The 20,510-nt window shown below is 38.1% G+C and overlaps 1 protein-coding gene across 4 annotated transcripts in view; it reads right to left on the bottom strand.

The window, feature by feature from the left end:
• Window positions 1-20,510, bottom strand: part of slc24a4b (solute carrier family 24 member 4b) — a 41,075-nt gene that overhangs the window by 3,087 nt on the left and 17,478 nt on the right. For 2 of the 4 annotated variants that reach the window (XM_028040550.1, XM_028040547.1), the window contains 14 exons: window positions 11,051-11,127; window positions 9,775-9,849; window positions 9,605-9,689; window positions 9,396-9,499; window positions 8,400-8,474; window positions 8,292-8,317; window positions 7,587-7,640; window positions 4,718-4,869; window positions 3,201-3,370; window positions 2,907-3,048; window positions 1,976-2,142; window positions 1,000-1,114; window positions 322-434; window positions 147-212 (listed from right to left, as the gene is read on the bottom strand). In XM_028040550.1, coding sequence (XP_027896351.1) covers window positions 147-212; window positions 322-434; window positions 1,000-1,114; window positions 1,976-2,142; window positions 2,907-3,048; window positions 3,201-3,370; window positions 4,718-4,869; window positions 7,587-7,640; window positions 8,292-8,317; window positions 8,400-8,474; window positions 9,396-9,499; window positions 9,605-9,689; window positions 9,775-9,849; window positions 11,051-11,127 — 1,421 coding nt within the window. The remainder of the gene's footprint in view (window positions 1-146; window positions 213-321; window positions 435-999; window positions 1,115-1,975; window positions 2,143-2,906; window positions 3,049-3,200; window positions 3,371-4,717; window positions 4,870-7,586; window positions 7,641-8,291; window positions 8,318-8,399; window positions 8,475-9,395; window positions 9,500-9,604; window positions 9,690-9,774; window positions 9,850-11,050; window positions 11,128-20,510) is intronic. The other 2 variants (XM_028040548.1, XM_028040549.1) reach the window with 2 other exon arrangements.

Here is a 20,510-nt window from a genome sequence, read left to right as displayed (position 1 = left end):
TCGAGCGTCGTCATAAACCTCAAAATACATTGAAATGTGTTGTGGTTGGACATTTGAAATGCTGAGCAAAACCATTTATAACCCCTAAAGTTCTTTTCAAAGCAAAAATTGTCTAACTTAATGTGCGATTAGCATTTAATGCTCACCGTGAGTGCCACAGACCCCAGCAAAAGTACCACTGAATATAGCAGTCCCCGACTGTTGATCATCACCTGAAACAAAATGCGAGTAGCTGGCTAATAGATCCTCAGTCTCTGGTAATAAATTACATTCTTGTATAAACTGATCAAAAGCTGCATTCTTGATCAAATGTAAACCAACCTCTGATCCATAGTTCACACACATAGTCTGCAATGCCCAGGGAACTCCGAGTCCCACCAAGATGTCAAAGACATTACTGCCAATTGTATTAGACACTGCCATATCTCCCAAACCTGAAGTAAAAGAAAAAAAAGTTATTACAGCACAGATCAAAGCTTTCTTTTAGAGCAAAATCTTTGTATATACATAGATCATGGCAAAAGTAAAAAAAACTTATTTCTCAATGTCAAGACACCATGAAAAGAACGTTCTCTTGAGAAGACTGAAGATCAACTGTAAGTTCAGTCCAAGGGTTTTTTCTTGTCATTCAAGTAAAACACGATTATAGATAATAGTATTTTTTGAACCAAATAAATTGAAAGTGAAAAAAAAAGAAAAGAGAAAAAGTTCATCATAAAATCTTCTGGAACAATATTTGCATCAAATAACGCCCTTGACATGCTAATAACTGGTTAAAATTTCAATTCCCAAGAATAGATCCAAAAATGTAAAAAAATTGATGGCCAGAACATTAAGCCTCCAAGTTTCCATTGAACCAAAAACCTAAAACCCACCACAGCTCTAATCAGCCTTCCCATTTATGTAAAGAGATCCACACGGAACTCTGTTCCTGCACCAACAAACCTGAGAATATCTTCTAAAAGTAAATTACGTCTTCCCAGGTAGGTAAAGTGATACCTTGTCGTGCCACAATGAGACTGGCTATGCAGTCTGGAACGCTCGTGCCAGCAGCCAGGAACGTGATGCCCATGATAACATCCGGGATGCCCAAGGTGTAGCCGATTATAGTGACCTAAAGAGACACGGATAAGGCCAGGTTATCTGCAGTTTCTTACCAAAAGTGTTCGAGTGAATCCTTAATGTAAACTGTTTTGAGACAATAAATCTTTAGCATGATTTCAGCATTTGATTGATTGTCTTAATCAAAATTTGTGCTGCTTGTAACTTGAAGTGACAACAAACAGACCTAATATACATAAATCAATGTTGAAGTAAATTACCTTTCAGGGTACGTTGTCCCCAAATACCATTGCTACACTTTATTACTCCTGAAGCTTCCACCACTAGAATTACTCTTTTACTCCTCATTTATCGAACAGTGGAAACAGATTTCTGCATTTAATTAAAATGGTGTAAATAAATTACGTAGTTCCTTCCTAGCATGTTTGTCTCAGATTCGGAACAATTTTCATCAGGGAAAGAAACAAAAAGTAATTTTCAGAAGCTGAAATAAGTTTCAAATGAGAAATTAGGGCATCCCTCAACATTTATTCAGACTTAAACAAGAAGCTTCTCACTGAAGTCATTTCAACCAAAGGCAAGACTGGTTGATGTTTTTGCTTGAGTGAAACAATAATCTAAATACAGTTAAATCACAATTTTTCAGAGAAATAAAACTTGAATTTATAAGAAAATGTTCACTGTCTTACTAATGTAGCTTTTCTTAAAGTAAATGCCCTAAATGTAGATTGGGAGCATTTCTATAGCCGTCAATATAGGCAGAAAAGTTCAGTGCCACAAGTTTAAAAGACATTTTATGCAACAGAAATTAAGACACTGGTTTGCTGACCGTTTTAAATATTTGCATACTGCACACCGGTTTTATTCAGAAAATAAATTCCACCACAGCAGAATCGCAGTAAAATCAACTCACCATCCAGACCATCAAGTATGAGAAGACTGCAATCCAGACAGTGGACAGAATGAAGGAGACCATGAAGTATTTCTCCCAGCGAGGCTTGGCACAGTTCGGGACGGTGAAGAACAGCAGCAGGAGCAGAGGCCATGAGATCAGCCACTTGATCTTGCTGCCCACGCCCCCTGCAGGAGGAAGACAAAGAGTAAAGGACTGACAGCCAGAAACGGAAGATTAAAGTCAACTTGAAAATATTCGAACCATTAATAACTGCCTTATAACTGTCAAGACAACATTACATTAAATATACAAAGTGAAATATTTTATTCCAGTTTTGCCTTCTCCCCGACCTTTAGGATTAGATCAAGTTGGTTAAAGCATCCACTGTACCTGTACTTCCTTGCTAAGCCTGGATTATTGGAAATATTTCTGATTAAGTGGGAATTTCCCATTTGAATGCATTTACATAAAAAAATAAAGAAAAATCCAGATTTTATGAAAATGTATTTATATACATAAAATAGAATAGCCAAAATTTGAGGATTGACTGTTTAAAATATGACACACCATCTCCTTAAAGTTTTTAAACCAACAGAAGCAAGTATTTCCCCTTTTCACTTCATTTGAACTTTGTAAGTGAATAAACACTTTAATAATAAATGATAGTTTAATGATAAATTGGACCCTCATCACATCAGTAGAGACAGAAGGGCAGCCTTGCTTTGAGCCATTTGATTATCATTAGTTCATCCAGACAGAACAAACTAATTTTAAAAGAAACGTCAGCAAAACAATTCAAGTTGTCCAACTAGGAATTTCAATAACTTACTTATATCACCACCTCAGAGAATATACAACTGTCTTAAATTATGAACGTACAAATTAGATCTTTTACACCGTCTCAAAATATACTAGATCAGACAATTATGCAAGTTTCTAAATCACATACTTGGAATACGAAACGGTGAAATTGTGTCGTTTTCTTCTGCCTCCGTGGGTTTGTCCTCTGGTACGTTTCCGTTCTCGATTTCAACCTTCCCATCAATCACTTGCGTCTCCACACCATTGGACGCCTGCACCAACTTCTGGCGCTTTCAGAAAAAAGAAACTAAGTCAAAGGGCACACAAGCAGACTTGCTGCTACAAACACTTCTGCAGCTCACTTCTGCAGACAAACATGGACGAAATATATCTCTCTGCTCAAAGTCACCAAACTGAATGCAGCAACAACGGCCCGCTGTACCTCTGTAATGATGAGCCGACTGGCCATGCGAAGGCGGGTTTTGGGCCCGAAGTGGCTGGTAACCATGACGCGGAGTCCCGCCTCAGGAAAGCGGAACTTTGATGGGCTGGCATTCATCATCTCATCCACCATCACCACTGAGCCGCGGCTGTAAACCTTGCTCGGCTTGACTGAAGGGATGAAGGCACAAATTGAAGTTTGTGAGGAAAAAAAAAAAACAAAAAACATATACAACTGAAGTTATTGCACCCAAAATGCAAACTTAAATTTTACAACACCTACGAGGAACTCAAGGAAGGCTATGGACAATTTATTTCAGAACCATCGGACAAAATGGAGAATTGATCACATTGGAGTTTATCTAGTCTATACCAGAAATATTGGCTATAAATGTGGAACAAAAACGATATGGAGTTTAATAAATGCTGATATGAAGAACATTGTAGCTAGTATTAATATTCCCCCAAACTTTACTTTCAATCTGTCAAGACTTAACTTGTACATTTTAATTTCAAAAAAAGTTTAACTGTAGTCAAATTTCATCAGGAAAGGACAAACTACTCTACAGTAAAGATGATCTCCGCTGATCAAATTTTTGGCACATCTTAATCCTATGTGCTATAGTTTGGTTGGCAGCTCACTGATGTGCTGTATAAATACAGAAACAGAATTGATTTCAAAATTTGCAACACTGAAAGTTTGACTTGAGATTTAGATTATATCCTTAAAAGTAAATAACTCAAGTGAAACTTCATATCTTTTCATTTGCTGAAAAAGAAGCTTTTAGATTGCGCGCACAGGGAATAAGACGGTACACTTATTAGTTTAACCCAGCCTTAATTTGACTACTTAAGCATGCACCAATGCACATAAATTAACAGTGTAAACAGAGCTGGTGTAAACAGTTCCTCTTGCGAAATTCATTACCACTTCAGGAGTGAGTAGGTCTACGCTCCAGAGACTGGCAGGAGAAAAGCAGGATGCAAGCAGAAAAACTGGCAGAGCAGCACAACACTGACAAAGTGAGAGTAGGTTTAGTAAGGCTAAACAGACAGGCATGTTAGCAGTAATGCAGTCAGACTTGGAAGAGTTACATTTCTGAAACGGGTTATTTTTTAATTTAAAGATTAAGTGCAGAATAGAGGGAGGACTGTGGCTTGGAAGCATCATGAGCCTGATTTCATACGTTGTGAGAAAGTGAGGTTTCATTAGACAAGACTCTTGTGAACCTGATGGAGAGTGATGCCTCACTAATGGTTTGTATTGGATAATTAACCTAAGATTATTAACACAAATCAAGATGGAGCAGAGATCACATCATGCTACCTTCAAAAACATTTCTAATATTGATATCAAGTCATTAGTATATATAAAATTAAGCACTGGCTGTGTTAGTTTAGCAGAAAGCAAAGCCACAGATCCCTCAGGAGAAGAAAAATCCAGCAAGTAGTCTTCAGATTTCAAGAGAATCAGACTTAACCACTCAACTGGGACCCAGCCTGTCTGATTAACCTTACCTGGAGAGAGTAAAGGTGACGACGGGTCGTCATCCCAAACATAGTCAAAACAAGCATTACCGTCCTCCATCTCGCTGCTGGTTGCAGCGTTACCATTAGCCACATTTTTGTTAGACTTCCCCATGAAAAACCGCTGCATGCTGGAGTTAAATCTAGGGAGGAAGGAGGGAAAAATATCCAATTAAAAAAAGCTGGACAGGTGAAGCATAACAGCATCTTAAAATGTCTATTTTTCGTTATGCAAAATTGTCAAGGGCCCATTAATAAAATGTTATGGAAAATGGCTGAGCTACGCTGCTCTGATACTCTGTATTGAGGCAGAAAAGAAAGCCAAAAGAAACGTTCCCAAAAGGCAATCAAAGGCTCTTAGCCACACATTTTCAGTGAGACCATTTCGGTGCTATTACATAAAAATGGATCAAACACTGAAGGAACTACAGCTGCCTTTGAAAATAAAGTATGCAGAGGTAATAGCTGGAGTGTTAAAAGAGCCGTTCTCTGCCCTCAGCATCTTCAAAGAACATTACAACTAAAAAACGCCTGATAACAGCGGAGAACAAAGACCGACCAGATTCAGTGTCAGTATTTGAGGTTTTTTCCTCAAACAGAATTTTGATTCATTGGGAAAAATTACTTTTATTTTAAACAGTGCATATTCAATGTGAAAAAACTGTTCATATGACTTCTGTTGCTTTACTTTTAAACATGTGAATATTTTGCATACACCTTCAACACTTGAAATGCCTGAAATAAAGTACATTTCCGATAAATTGCTCATCTGCCAAACGGTCTTACTGCCTTTAACAGCTGAACCTGCTTTTCTATTCGTTTCATAGTAAGGTCCTAGATGCACAGGAAGCTTCTCAAATTGCTAAAGACGTTTGCTGTTCAAATTACTGTATTCAAGCATTTTGAAGGAAATTTGAATGGGGGAAAAAAAGTGACATGCAAGGCATAACCACAACACGCGTGGACTGTAAATTCTGTAATCAGGGCTTCTTTTGGATGAATTATTGCATTGTGGTTGCAGAGGTGTTGAACAGGGTTGCTTAACACCTGGTACACCAACACCAGCAGACATTCCTCTCCAAATCATCACCAACTAGAAAATTTCTATTAGACCATGAGAATCTTCTGTGCCTCCTCACCCCCACCCCCAGACTCTAGAACTTTCATTTCTAAGTGAAAGATTTTATTTAATCTTAAAACATAACTTGAGCCCTGAGTAACAGTCCAGTCTTGTTTTAGCCCAGGTGAGACTTAAATCTGTGGCTTAGGAGAGACTTTATAAAAATCAATATTTTGGAAGGCTTTGGCTTCACATGCTCTTAGGGCTATGATTACAAGTAAAACTTTTTCTGTCATTTTTTCCCTCTCATCCTTCAAGTAATGCTTGGACTAAGCACAGGACAACCTTTTGTAGATTACCCAGTTATCCAGCAGTTGGTCCAGCAGTGGAAAAGTTCTTGCGCATTTTGGATTCTCTAAACCCAAAATATGCAGACTTTTGTCCCTCCAGCTAAAACAGAGCATTGACTCACCAGCACTTCATTATAATAAAAAGTTATTTTATAATAGTGAAGTTTTTTTTTTTATCATGGGTCAAGGAACAGAGACATTGCATTGAAAAATGTTCTGTGGATTTCAGTAAGAAACTATTCTAGTTGGTATAATTAGTTATGATACCGTGCTGCAGCATCATTGCTAAATACAAGCCATCATATTTAAGAGGCCCTGTTTGCACAACAGCAAGTGACCCAAAAGAGCAGGATAAGTTTAGAGTTTTTAAAAAACGAATTTCTTCCTACAAAATGGTTGATAAAGTTAATCTGTCAACGAAACAGTAGAAAATCTTTACTGCATTATTTTCCCCTCAGGTTTGCTAAAACAGCCACTGTGCATCCCTCGTTTTGATCCCAAAGACTCAACTTCAGTGTGCATATAATGGTATTAAGAGTGCATTTTATCAGTTACAGGATTAGATTTAGAGAACAAACATAAAATGCTCAAGAGATGAGATGTACAGCTTATAATTTATGGCAACATTTTCTTTTTTTTTCCTCCCACTTCAGCTTTCATCTCAGCGCATTTGACGAGGGAGGGGCGGAGCATTATCTCAAATCAGAGACCCAGACGGTCCATGTTAAATGCACTCTGCTCCATTTGGACTTGAACGGCCCAAAATGCTCCGCAGATATTTTGGGTTAAGGGAGACATGACAGCATGTCCTACTGTAAGCATTTATTCCTCCAAATGAGAAAGGAGGGGAGTGATCCGGTTAAGCCTGGTGCTCTTAGCCACTGCAGAGGGAAAAAGATTAAACTCTTATGGCAGCGAGTGAGCAGGCTGCCGCTGAGTGTAGCACAGATTACCAGCTGGACAGAGACAGCAGCACAGGACAGCATGGTTGGTATTATTGAGTCTGGACTGTAAAGACAAATGTGGCCTAATGGAGTGCACTTATAGTCATAAACGCATAGATCTATGTTTAGAAAAAAAAAAGAACCAAGTTCTCTGAAGGCCAACATATGTCTGCTGTGTTGAAGAGCTAAAATTAGGATTTAAACACATTTCTAATTATAAACTGCAAAATATGAGGAATGTGTCACATTGTTTAATTAAAAGAAAACAATTTTATAGTGCAAGCAGCAGCATATAATATCCATAGAGAGGAAAATGTGCACCATCTGGGCAGGGGACAGAAATGGGACACTCCCCTCCAGCTGGAAAAATTACTGCCCTCTTGTGAGAGCGCAGTCGTTTATACTCATCAGCTCACAGATGTTTGTGTACAGGAGTGAAGCAGAACTTTAATAGTCCAATAAACCCGATCTAACAAGAACTGTTTTTGAAAATGGGCAAAACTCACTTCATGACCAGGATGTAGCCTGCATACATGAGGACAAGCACCAAACTCTCCCACCTGTAGGAGGAAAAAATAAAGAGTTCAAACACAGATTCTATTCTAGAAAATGTGGAGCTATAAATTCTTAACATAGAATATTGAAAAGATGAATCTTTTCAAAAAGATTTCATTTTGAGAATGTTTATGGAATTTGTTACTACTGTGTAAAATGCAGACATGTTAATGATACTTCAGCACAAGAGTTACTGGCCTCAAGATATAGCTGGGTTAAATTCTTAACATTGCCATTTCTACAATATTAATATCCAACATGTAAAAGCAAGTTTTTATTTTGTATGCAGTAAGTTAGTACCAGAGTTCCACCTGTTCCTGTGAACTGGTGAGCTCAGCGAAAGACTAATCTTTTACACTTAGCTGTTTATGTTTTTTCATAAGTAGAAATATTTCCAACAGTTATGGTGAGCAACACCAAACACCAAGATAAAATTGATCTTCTGTGTTAGAAGCACTTAAACTATTAAATTAAACTCATTCAGGTGTAACTTGTCAAAGTTGTCAAATTTTAGTATTGCTATTCAATTTTAGCTAAAGCTGCATCATGTTATTGGCTAGTTTGACATTTTTGTGCAACAACTAGTTGAATACGAGTTAACCTCAACTAAACTCTCAATACGTTGTATTTAAAGCTGAACAGGAAAATCTTCTCACCAAACTATCTTCTCATCGTAGATGAACTGCAGAAAAAAGGAACAGATTAGTATAATCTAAAATCCAAGTACAAAAATGCACGTGTATTGACTGCTAATGTTAACTTACTGCAATCAAAGCTATAACAGATAGGATATAGTAGAAGGAGTCCCTGAAAACAGCCCACCAGGTCAGCAACACCACCTGAGAATTTACAAGTAGAAACATTTGTTATGGTACCAAGTGTTTGATTTCAGAAAACTGAGAAAAAATAAATATTGTGTGAATTATCAAAAGGCATCAACTATGTGCAGCAAAGTCCTTCTAAATCAAGACATTGCAAATTCCGAATAGTATTTTATTCAACTATTCTGAATCTGACCCGCCGATGTTGCAGTGCTTTTATTTGACGGCAATCTGAACTGAAAATGGAAACAACAAAACTGGAAAAACGTGAGGTTTGAAGGGCTAAATTCCTAATCAGACGTTTAATTGAAGAGCAATTGTGAAGGTCAAAACGTCTGACCTTAAGAAAACACGTTTTCATCACAGTGCTACAGTTTGCCAGTTATAATTTTATGCAAATATTTAAATTAAAGGTATTATTTTCTAAATCTTTGCATTTAATTTCTAAATTTAAAGATTTAGGAAATAAGTTTTATTTTGAAAGTGCAACTTAGATAATTGCAGTCGTAATCTACAAGAGTACTGTCCTAAAAAAGAAAAGCACAAAAATTGCACCCATCACACAAATGATGCATTTGTGCAGACATTGTAATGTTAAATCAGTTATGCTGATTTAATATGATGCTGTGTGAAGTATTTCAGGCTTTTGAGTCAAATATATAGAACAAAGTATCAAGAAGCAAACTGCATGAAATGTGAACCGATTATGGAAACGATTGCAAAAATCTTTCAATCTTTGCTCTCTAGAACCATTTGTCATTGCTAAAACTTTGGCATTTTGTCGTCTTCTAAAGCCAAACTACAACTAAATCAGTCCTCAATTTCAGAAGCTTTTGTTTCTCCTCAGAGGGCGGGGGGCAGGTCAGCACGTGTGCTGCTCTACAGTCTATAAATAAAGATGATGCAGCAGCAGTAAGTCCCTCGCTCTGACTCACGCACCTGTCCGGCGAAGATTCCACACACACCAATGATGCATAGGATGTTGAAAACTGCTGAGCCGACGATGGTCCCCACCCCCACGTCTCCATGGGTGATGAAGACACCTGCACACAAGGAGGGAGCGTCTCAGAACGAGCAGTGACACAGAGCATCTGGGACCGTCTGTATGCACGACCTGCATGCGTGCGTCTGTGTGTGAGTGTGTGTACCGATGACAGATGCAAAGAGCTCTGGCGCAGAACTGCCAGCTGCCATGAAGGTAGCTCCAGCAACATCTTCACTGAGATCTAGTTTCTGCAATATGAAAAGTATTGTGAATTTGTTATGTAATATTTAGGGAGAACAAAAAATAAATAAAGGATTAAAGCCCTCACGGTACCTCACAGATCTTCTCCAGTGACGTCACGAAGTATTCATCACAAGTTATGGCGAGTGCCAGAAACATGTAAAGAGTCTGAAAGGAGAAGTCAGATAAATCCATATAAGGTGTAGAAAATGCATGTATGAATCCATTTTTTCTTTAACTGAAATTTTCTTTATAGATCAGAACTGCTTGTTACCGCTGCTAAAGGACAAGGAAAGGGGAACAACAAACCATGGTACAAGATTGGAAAAAAAACTATCTGCATTAAATTCCAATGTCAGTAACGTTTCCCCTTGCAATGAGAAAACCTGACAGGATCTTTATACTCCCACAGTGAGAAGGAAGGGGGAGATTCAGCCTGTTTCAGCAGCGGAGAAGAGATCTATAAATTATAGATCAGTCGTGACACTATCAAGGCTGATGTGCTTTCACAGAAATGCTCTGCTCTATGCTGTCCACAGGGGGCACTGCAGGACTGCAGCACTCAAAACCTTCACACTTAGGGCTATCCTGCTGATCAGTGAGGCCAGTACATTACACCAAGTCAGAAGAATGACCAGTACATTTAATCTAAAAACGGAAGCAAAGTTGTTAAAGTCTCAGAGGTCTGACAATTATTGCATTTCAGCAACAATGGCAGATTCCAGCTTTGTTGAGCTGGAAATCTGCTACATATTCTCCATCTCAGGTTTTACTTCCAAAACCAAATGAAACATTTTTCAATCCTGTGTTAATAAATAGCAATACTTTCCTTAATATGGTTTTAAAAACAATAAACTCAAAATGCTTTTAAAATGTGCCATATTCTTAAGGTTATGCATTTAACCCAAAAGGAGAGAAAATTAAAGTAAATTCTAATTCGTCTAATATACACATTACGTCATCTCAAGGTACTGTACATATTGGGGGAAAAAAATAAATCGGTTTCATTCTACTAAAGCTCTTTAACTGGTAATTTTTTTTAATCCAAGGAAAATGGTAGATTGCTTAGACATCATGTTCTAATGTTAAGACATTAAGCTTAAAAGAATAATGTTGCCCGTGTTGAAATGGATTTAAAGCACTGATTTGACTAAATTAAATCAAACCCGTTTCAAAAGGTCCATACAGCAAACTCAGGCTTGCAAAACAACATAATTTACTTTAGGCCAAGCAATTTCATTCAGTTTATTCCAATTTGTTTTAAATCCCACTTCTGCACAGAAACTAAAAACAAAGGATAATAAAGGATACTTAAAACGGTAAGAAACACTGAGTGCGTATGCCTCCCATTAGTTGATAGCTCTCTTACCGCTGCGATGTGCAGCAGGACGGCTCCACTCTTTCGTTCGTCATTGGTGAAAAGGTCATCGGGGAACTCGTGTATTGCTGAGAAGAGAGGAAATGTCACGGTCACAACATATCAGCAGCATGACTGTGAGGTATTCATGTACCCAGCCCACCCCAACAGGACTTTGTGACTTTATGATGGCTATCCGTCTGGGGGTGTTTAGTTTGCACTCAGATCTGTTCTTGTGTTGGGGTGGGGGGGGGGGAAGACCCTCATAGAATCTGCTCAAAATCCCAACTTAAACTGCAGCATATCACACATCTTAATCAATACAAACAGCCAGACATTCTGACTGAGGAAAATCTTGAGTGTGAAATCAGAATTAAAGCAATCAGGCAGAATGAACACGCCAAGGTTCATCAGGTGCTCCAGCTTCAGTCCAGAGTGATCACAGCTCAGATCTCTGGGGTCACAATTATATTGCTTCTGGCTGGAGACGGAGGCAGGTCATTTCCCTGATGAGAGCAACATATGTGTTTGATCTGATTCTGTTGAACTAGGACTAATGGATCAAAAGAGAGAGAGAGAGAAAAAAAACTCCAATAACCTTAGGATGTTGCTGGATTATTGCAAATGTTTAAAAATTTAACAGCTTGAAATTGAACTTAAACATCTAAAAAAAAGAAAAAAAAAACAAGGTACCCCAAGGAACAGGACTGAGAAAACTGCCTCAGGTAGTGAGGAGAATCTTATGTACATCTCAGAGGTGGAGTGTGTGACAGCAACTTGCCCGAGGTCTAAAGAGCCTTTTTTAAAAAAAAAAAAAAAAAAAAAAAGGACAGTCTTATGATTGAAATAGATTAGTCGGTCTCTGTCCCAAAGTATTTTACAACTGGCAACTATTTGCCGACTGATGGTTTGTTTTTTGTACTGGAACAAATTCACGTAATGTGCCAACTAATCTGAAAAGCTAATATTCCTATGCAGAACCTGGACCTTGCAGCCATGTTAGATTTATTTTAGATTAACCTGAAATTAAAGCAAAAATATTAAGTGTTGTGGACTGAAGTTTCCAAGTATAGCAGACAAGCTGCCAGCAAGAACCATATGTCTACATCAGATTCAGACTTAGTGGCTTTCACCCAGTGAGCTCCATATGGTATCAAATCTCAGAGTGAAATGGTTTTCGCTTTCAGCAGGTTGTCAATTAACAGCCAGCGTGCATGCCAGCAACAGTTAATGCTTCAAACAGGTTCTCTTCCAACTACATTTTGTCACAACTTTAATGCTTATTGGAGCTTGACAGGCTAACAAAATACAAGTGAAAAGGATACATAGTTTTACATTTTTACAAGTGGAAATCCAGAATGATATCTGCCAAATCCAATGCAAACAATTGCCTATAAAAGTCAGCAAAAGTGCAAGTAAGCCCACCATCTTAAATTTAAACTCCAAATGCACCCGTTCTGCAAACCCGTTCTTTGGGGTTTGTTAGAGCATTGGGGAAAGGAGGTCAGAGATCAAACATTCTAAGTATAAAGCAGGGTTCCCAAACCATTTACATCTTTTCATGAGACGTTCAAGAAAAGACACGACTGCAACCCTACTGAGGCAAAGCCATTCATCTAAACTGACAGAAACTTGATAAGCAGTCAAGTGAACCCCGTTAACCCTGGAATGGTATAGATCCACCCTGTCTGCATCATGTCCAGCATGAAGCATGGTGGTGGTGGCAGCATCATGCAGGGATGCTTTTCTCCAAAAAAGTGGAACTAGATCAAAGCTGATTGAAAACTCAGGGGCTCCATAATGTATTGGACTGAGTTAGGTTCACCTTCCAGCAGGATGATGACCCTAAGCGTACAGTCAGAGAAGTGATAGAGTCGTTTAAACATGTTTGGATAAGTCTACAACTAAATCTTTGACAAAACTTTAAAAATCTTCATCTTTCTCCATGTAATCTAAAAGAAGATGGACTAAAAATATCTAACACTTAGATACAACTAGTGATTCTACAACATTTGCAATCAAGCCTGAAAATAAAATGCTGTTTGAGTTTTATTCTTAAGAGGGGAAAAAAAAGAAGAATTCCTTTTGTTTCCACATAAATTACTCTGCACAATTATGAGTAGGTGTGTTGCATTAAATCCTGAAAAAAAATATGTATTCAAAACCCCTTGAATTCTATTACAAAGCGCTTTGTCTGATGCAACAGAAATGACATTCCTACTCAAGCTGTCTGGCCATAGAGTCAAATGCGCATGACTCAAACATGTCTAAGAAAAAAAAAAAATACATGAATGGAATATTGAACTGAAAACACATTTGGGGCCTCGTGATATGGTGCTATAAAGGGAGCCTCTGCATCCATTTCTGCATCAGTCAGAAGTACTGTGACATGAAACTGAATTCACCGCTTCCAAATGCTGCACTGACTGACCCATGTAGTAACAAACATCCACTTCATCACAAAATTAAAATCATGGCAGAAATATGCACCAATTCCCATCTTAAACACTAACTTTAAACGAATGCACACTACAGGTGCTGACACTAAAAGTCCAAGCTTTGATTATGGAGAGGCGGAAGAAATTAAATCTCTGTACAAACATGCACCATTATTTTAATCTGTAATGAAGTACCAGAGTACCAACATAGATCTAACAGTATTGATTGTGTCAGGCAGCTTTACATCTTTTCATATCCGACAGGTTTATTTTCTGAAGTGTTAGATGGCTGCCTGCAAAATCAATTACAGGATTTATAACCAACAAATAGCCCTCAAACATGAATTTTAGATTAAAACGGCATGCAAAAATCAAAAGAGTTGATTTATCCTCCCTACATGTTCAGTTGGGATTCCAGCATGCCTACAGGTTAGTTAGCAGAAAGCTTTACCCAATCCCAGCTTGCCACTGTAATCGTCACTGAATGACAGCATAAAGGTGAACCTAAAAAGGGTGTAAGCGCCAAGACTGCACAGTGATGACAGGCAGGCAGGAGGTCAGCGCTCAGCCTCGTTAACATTCAATCAGACAGCGTCTATGGGGTTTGCCACCGTCTGCTGCCAACAGAGGTCAAACCAGACATGAACATTGCTTTCACAGCCAATTCCCTCACAAGGACAGGACATGGTGTCCACACAGACCGAGGCAAATCAAAACATTTGACACCAAGAAATTAACGGGAAGTGTCCCTATTAGGATTGTTAATGTGCAACAAACCAGTCAAGCTTTAATCAGCTGCAAAAAGAATTTTAACATTAAGTTTTTAAAACCGTTTAATTTACATTTCAAGTCCCACACAACATGGAATTTTATAGACCACACCCTACTCTGCATAAGAGTAACACTTTGGAAGAATACAGCTGATTAAGGGCAAAGACTCAAATAATTGAAACTCAAATAATTAAAACTTGCAGCTTTTAGGAGGTCCACATTTACTACTCTGATGAATTTGTTAAATATCGCTACAGTCTTCACTCTGTGCCACACTGGTTAAGAATTTCACTGGTGATACTACATTAATGCTTTGTGATTAAAAGCTACAAGTCCTTCAGATTTGTTTCAACAAGTGGGCAATAAATGTTTCAATGTTGTTTATAAGAAAATCACCTATTCCTTTTTAAATTCCAAGAAAATTCATAATGCATACCATCAATTTTAAGATTTCTTAAAGTGTCGAGAGGAATTTATTGCTCCAGCTGGTGTAATGCAATAGAAATCCCTAATCTAATTTGCAAGAGCAAAGCACACTTCAGGGAAAACCGTATCAATTACGATATTTTTAAGAGGATAAAAAGTGTTGTTAATTCCAACTGCTGTTTGATGTACAGTAGAGGGATCAGACTAAAACAAATTTAGCCGTTTTGCCACAAGCCAGATCTTTGCAACAGAAGACTTACAGTATTTTAAAGTAATGTTTGTGTTTCCTCATTTGGAGCAATAACTAGAGTTGTAGCCATCAAGAAACATTTTATGTCCGCTGCAAAAATGCCCAGTAGACATGGATATCAAGCAAAAAGGTTAACCAAATTAATCTGGTCAACACCAAAACCGTCACTGTTTAAAATGCAGTCACATTAATTTAATGAAGTTAAACACTTTAATTTTCAGATCACGTCTTACACCAAAGAAACCCCACTGAAAGAGCAGCTGATGACTTAACATAGTAAGCTGGAATGATTAAATATGACCAAGACAGATGTAAATGTGATGAAGATTAATTTAAGAGTTATGGAGTGGTCGGGTTGTAAATGGTCAATTTTACGATTAGATCAGCTTCAAACTGCTGTAAATTAGGAGAGTTTTTTTCCAGCTGTATTGGTTTTCAACACTTTAATTCATAAAGCATAAAGTAAACATTTTCTCACAATCCTTGCCTTTTGTACAAAAATCAAAATAACCAATCTCAATATGAAACATTTGTGGCAGTGCATGCAGGACAATTTTTTTTTACTTTTCCTCATGTATTTTATAATCTGGCCAAATCACAAACATCATGGCTCAGTTACATGATGGCCTTCAGCATCTGGTACCTCCTGCTGCACCAGAGGGAGGGCAAAAAAAAAGAAAAGCCTGGCAGGAATGTACATGAATGTGTGCAAGTGTTCCCTCTGCACTTCTGGTGGTCTATGAACAAAACCTTATGACTCAAGCAAGGTTATGAAGTGGACCTTTTTGCCTGCATGGCTCCATCAAACTATGTAATAAGGCTAAACGGATCTTCCCGGGAGAGCGAGACAAGCACAAGTCTCAAATATTATACAACCAAAAAAAAAAAAAAGTGACATGAGCAAAATGTTATTCGGCAGAATGCCCGGTGTTGCCCTCTGCCAAAGGCTGCTCTGACCCACAGACCAGCCAGGTCATTAACTAAATACAACTGACAATCCACTACAGCAGTCAAGAGACTCTTGAGAGGGAGCGCTTCCTCTGGGTCATTATTAGCCCATTAGATAATTAGCTTGCTCCAGAAGGCATCAGTGAGCAGCGTAATGTAGATGCACTGATCAGCTATTCTTGCAAACACGCAATCATGATTCAACTTATGGAAATCCATCGAGAATGTCAAACTTAGTCTGCCAGCAAAACATTTAAGTAAAGAAAATTCATGAACAGCCTCATGAGCAACTTAACCTGTATGTTTACATTAGAATTGCTTTCAGTTTTACTTTTAAGAGAATCCGAATTTCAGAGTTTATACACCTCGATACATTTTGAGATTCATTCACTTTACAGCTTGCAGCCAATAATGCCAAATTTTATTTGTAAAAAGATTGAAGTTACCCAAGGAAAGTTGAACTTACTGAAAATATGCCCATGTACTATACAGTAAACGCACTGAATACTTTGTGACTCCTTTTTCTGTTAATTACAGTGCAGTGTGACATGGACTTGAAATTGTACTATGATGTCTCCATGACGCTCATCAGCAGAGAGAAACATGAGATTCTTGATAAACGGTTATGACTTTGAACTTGATAAACTTCTATCTGTAATCCTTCATCAGGACAGAAACTTCAAAGATCTCCATGTACCAAATCTGACCTTCATTCAAGTTGCTCAATCCAATTTCTTGATACACCTTTATTCTGCCAAAGTTCAACAGTTTCACAAAGTCACATGGGACGTCATAGTTACAGTTGCTTCTGGACCAAAGGACTCCTTGTTAAATAAGACTGCTGTGAGACATGCATTCAGCTTTAGAAGTACACTTTCCCCTCAGGGTGACATGCAGCGCCAACACCAGCACGTTTATTAGTACCTTGCTAAAAGTGGAACAGGACACAATGCATCAAAGGGTGTATAAATTCATAAGGAGGTCAGGCATTCTCAACGAGTTCTGCACAAAAAAAGTTTTCTGCAGGTGTTTGTTTCTGCTCCTCCCTGTGCCTCCTCTGCTGCATCATTGCTTCTTGTTTGCAAGCCAACAATGGAAAAAGTCAGGTCAGTCTGCATTATGCACGGCAGCATAATCCCACCCTGCATAATTCCCTTTTAAAATGCTTTCAGGTGTGTTCCCTGTAGTTGAGAAATATGCATTTGAACATCGGCAAGCCTTCACCTTCCAACAACTAAACAAACTTGCTGCTGCTTTCCACCTTTAATTCAACTGAGGGAAAAAAAATTAAATAAAAAATTGGAAAAGAAAAAAAATTGTCTCATTGCACACAACAGACATTAGCTGCAGCTTTTTCAAGCCATGTCTATTTTTCCATGTCACAATCAGTTCCTCCTCCATCTCATGAAATATGCATCACCAGCCTACATGTACAGCCAACAAAACAATCCAAGATATTTTGCTTTGTTTGCCTTTACATTGTACCTTAACCAGGACAATTATGCTACTGGTGTGGGAGTTTAATCTGGTTTTAACAGTGTTTATTGAATGCAAATCAGTCCTCCAGCACATTAGCAGCTGTGGTTCCATCCTCCCTTTCTAATCTTGTATGCTTTGGAGCAACATCTACACAGGAAGAGGATGCATGTGAGAAAGTAATCCAATAGTCCCGAGTAAGCCACAAGTCATTTCCCAGCGAGCATGCATCATGTTGCCCACACCGCTTGGAAGAACGCATAAAACATTCGGATCCCAAAATAAAAATATTGTTCCAGATATCTTGCTACTTGCCTTACTTGGGTAACAGATGAAAGTGTGTTTGTTCCATTCGTCATGGGATTGCTACAGGCAAGCATGTGATGAGGGGAAGTGACTCAAGATCTGCATGCAATGGTTGTAACCCACAGTTTTACCAGCTACTTTAACAATCTATAGACTACCAAGTCAATCTTCTCATCCACTTTACTACAGTAACATTTGATGCTGGTAAAGTTGCTACAGGGGAAGAAAGCAGAACTGAACAAAATGTGTTCAACAGTTTTGGAAATGGAGCAATGCGATAGCCAAAAATCAAAATTGGTTTTATATTGACTGTTAGGATTTTCCACACTAATTTTGCTCATGCATATTCCAGTGAAAAATAAATGTTCATCTCAGGCATCTACATTTTTTACACAATCACAGGAAAGCATTTTTTAAAATATGCAGCTCTATTTTCTAACACCAGATTGTAGAGTTAGAAACTGTCTGGAATGAGCTCAAGAGAGCAACAACCCATAAAGACGCACACAACTATTCCTTAAGAAGCAAAAAAAAAAAAAAAAAAGATTTCCAGATATACAAAGCTGATGAGGCATACGCCAAGACAAGAGCAACTTTTGTAAGTAATACAATGTTTAAACGTGTATCCCCAATAAGGAATAATCATGATTTCTCATTTTCGCATGAGGATCCTGTTCAGTGAATCTGAGCTATAAGTTAAACAATTGCAGTTGTGTTGCATTATTTTATCAGTACAGTATTAAGAAGGGTTTTTAAAAGACAGCATTAAAATGTCCATGATTTAAGATTTTCCCCATTAGTGGGCTTTTAAATCAAGCAATGAAGGACTATAAAGCAGACGCAGATAGAAAGGAGGATCCTCGGAAGGGCAGGTGGAGGGATTTAAGCCTGGTCGTCTGGCAGCGACATGGACACTCAACATTCATACATGTGACAGATGCACTGACAGTTAAACACCCTGATCTGCCCACTTCATTCAACCCAAAGTAATAAAATTTGTTTTTAGCAGAGAAGATCTCCAGGAAGCCCAACATTATGGCTGTAATTTTGAACTTCACATAAATCTTACACGGGTTTAAAAAGGACATCAAGCATTAATTGTTTCTCATAGGAAGTTAGCCAGGCTTCTATGGTTTACAATCATCCCAACGTCTGGCTTGGAGAAACTTACAATGTAATCATTTCAATCTGACAGGTCTGTGGAAGCATGCACTTATAAAGCAAGAGCCCAAAAAGCAGTTAGTATAGCACTTTGTTTTCCAGGAGTGATTACTCAGTGACCTATATAAAGAGGCACTTATGATAAATGGCTGCTTTAGCAGCCCAAGTCTTAGGTATAGGAAGAAAAAACATTAGCACACCAGGAACCCCGGAAAAAGCTCCCCTGCTGATCAGAAATAACGATGAGGAAGTGACTGAAACCTAAGATAGCTCTGGAAAATCTATGCAAGTCTTCAAACCAATGCCTAATTATACTGAATTTAAGATGCACAACACATCTGGGACAAAAAAAGTGTTCAAAGGGGGGAAAAAAAAAACAACACATTTCTCCAACCTTGGTTGTAGTAGATTGATTATTTGCTTGGATAAAACTAGAGATTCACTACCAAACTGGCTAATTTGAAAGAAAGGGGTCAGTGTCAAGTTAACCAATTTTGTACTTCTCCCCTCCGTCGCTAATAAATCACTCATTATCTGGGCCCAATGTTCAGCATAGAGCTCAAGTAGAAAGACTAATACTCAAAATTCTACACTATTACTACAAATTGCCGTAATGTGGTATGGCACTATTCAGTAAAGCCCTTATATATGCATAGTCAAAACATGAGAACATAATGAAAACATATTGAAACATTCAGACTGCTACAACATAGCATTTTGGCAGCTGCTGGTCACTTGAGGCTTACTATTTCATGTTTTTGGACTTTTGCTTAATTCATATTAGACAACAGAATGTCAATTTGTATCAAGCTTGGGATAATTCAATCTGGCAAATTATGAACTAGACCAGACTTCACCAAAACGGCGAAGTTGCCTTGTTCTATTTTTTGGTGCTTTTTACCCATTCTTGGAATATGCTCATTTTTGAAATGTTGAGAACCTTTTTGGAAAACGCAATTAAATTCAAGAAAGCAGTTTTAGTAATGACATGCTGGGTGCCAAGTGTAGTTTAAGCTGTTGACTCCAGCCCCTTTCATCTTGGTTTGAAGCAAACCATTTTTACAGTAGCTGATCTGAGCGTGACCTCACCTCTGCTCCCAACAGAGGGCAAAAAATAAATAAATAATAAAAACTACTTAAGGATTTAAGTTGCTACAAAGCCAGAAGTGAAGCTGCCATTGGCTAGGGGAAGATGCCTGCAAAAAACTGAAGGTTGGAAAACTACCTGCCTAAATACTGCATCTTCAATCCTCAACTGCGACAATGTCAGTGAACCATCAACATCATGTTATTTTATACTCAAGTAAAAATTATGAACTTCGATTTGTGCATAGAATGTTATAAACAAGCAGCCAAGTCTTTAAAACATCTGCATGCATTACCAACAGGCCCTCATTTCCATTACGGTGGACAGCTTTAGAAATTATTTTCATCCATTCAGCTTCTGTTGTGGCCATTACCACAAGGCAATAAAAGCACATCTTTTATAGTGGATGAATATCGATTGCCTGTAGATTTATTCATTGACTGCATTTTCCCAAAAGTGATAGTTGTATCAACAGTTCAGGACAAACACATGAACACAAGAACAGACCGTCGGCACAACACCAAACGAAAATGCATGTCTTGCTTTCAAGTAACTGTACAAATGAGAACAGTCTGGCTAAGGTGGTTGTACTTTAATCTTACTGCAACT

Source organism: Xiphophorus couchianus, chromosome 15 (assembly GCF_001444195.1).
Source record: "Xiphophorus couchianus chromosome 15, X_couchianus-1.0, whole genome shotgun sequence".
NCBI classification, from domain to species: domain Eukaryota; kingdom Metazoa; phylum Chordata; class Actinopteri; order Cyprinodontiformes; family Poeciliidae; genus Xiphophorus; species Xiphophorus couchianus.
This window is presented reverse-complemented; position numbering and strand designations above follow the sequence as displayed.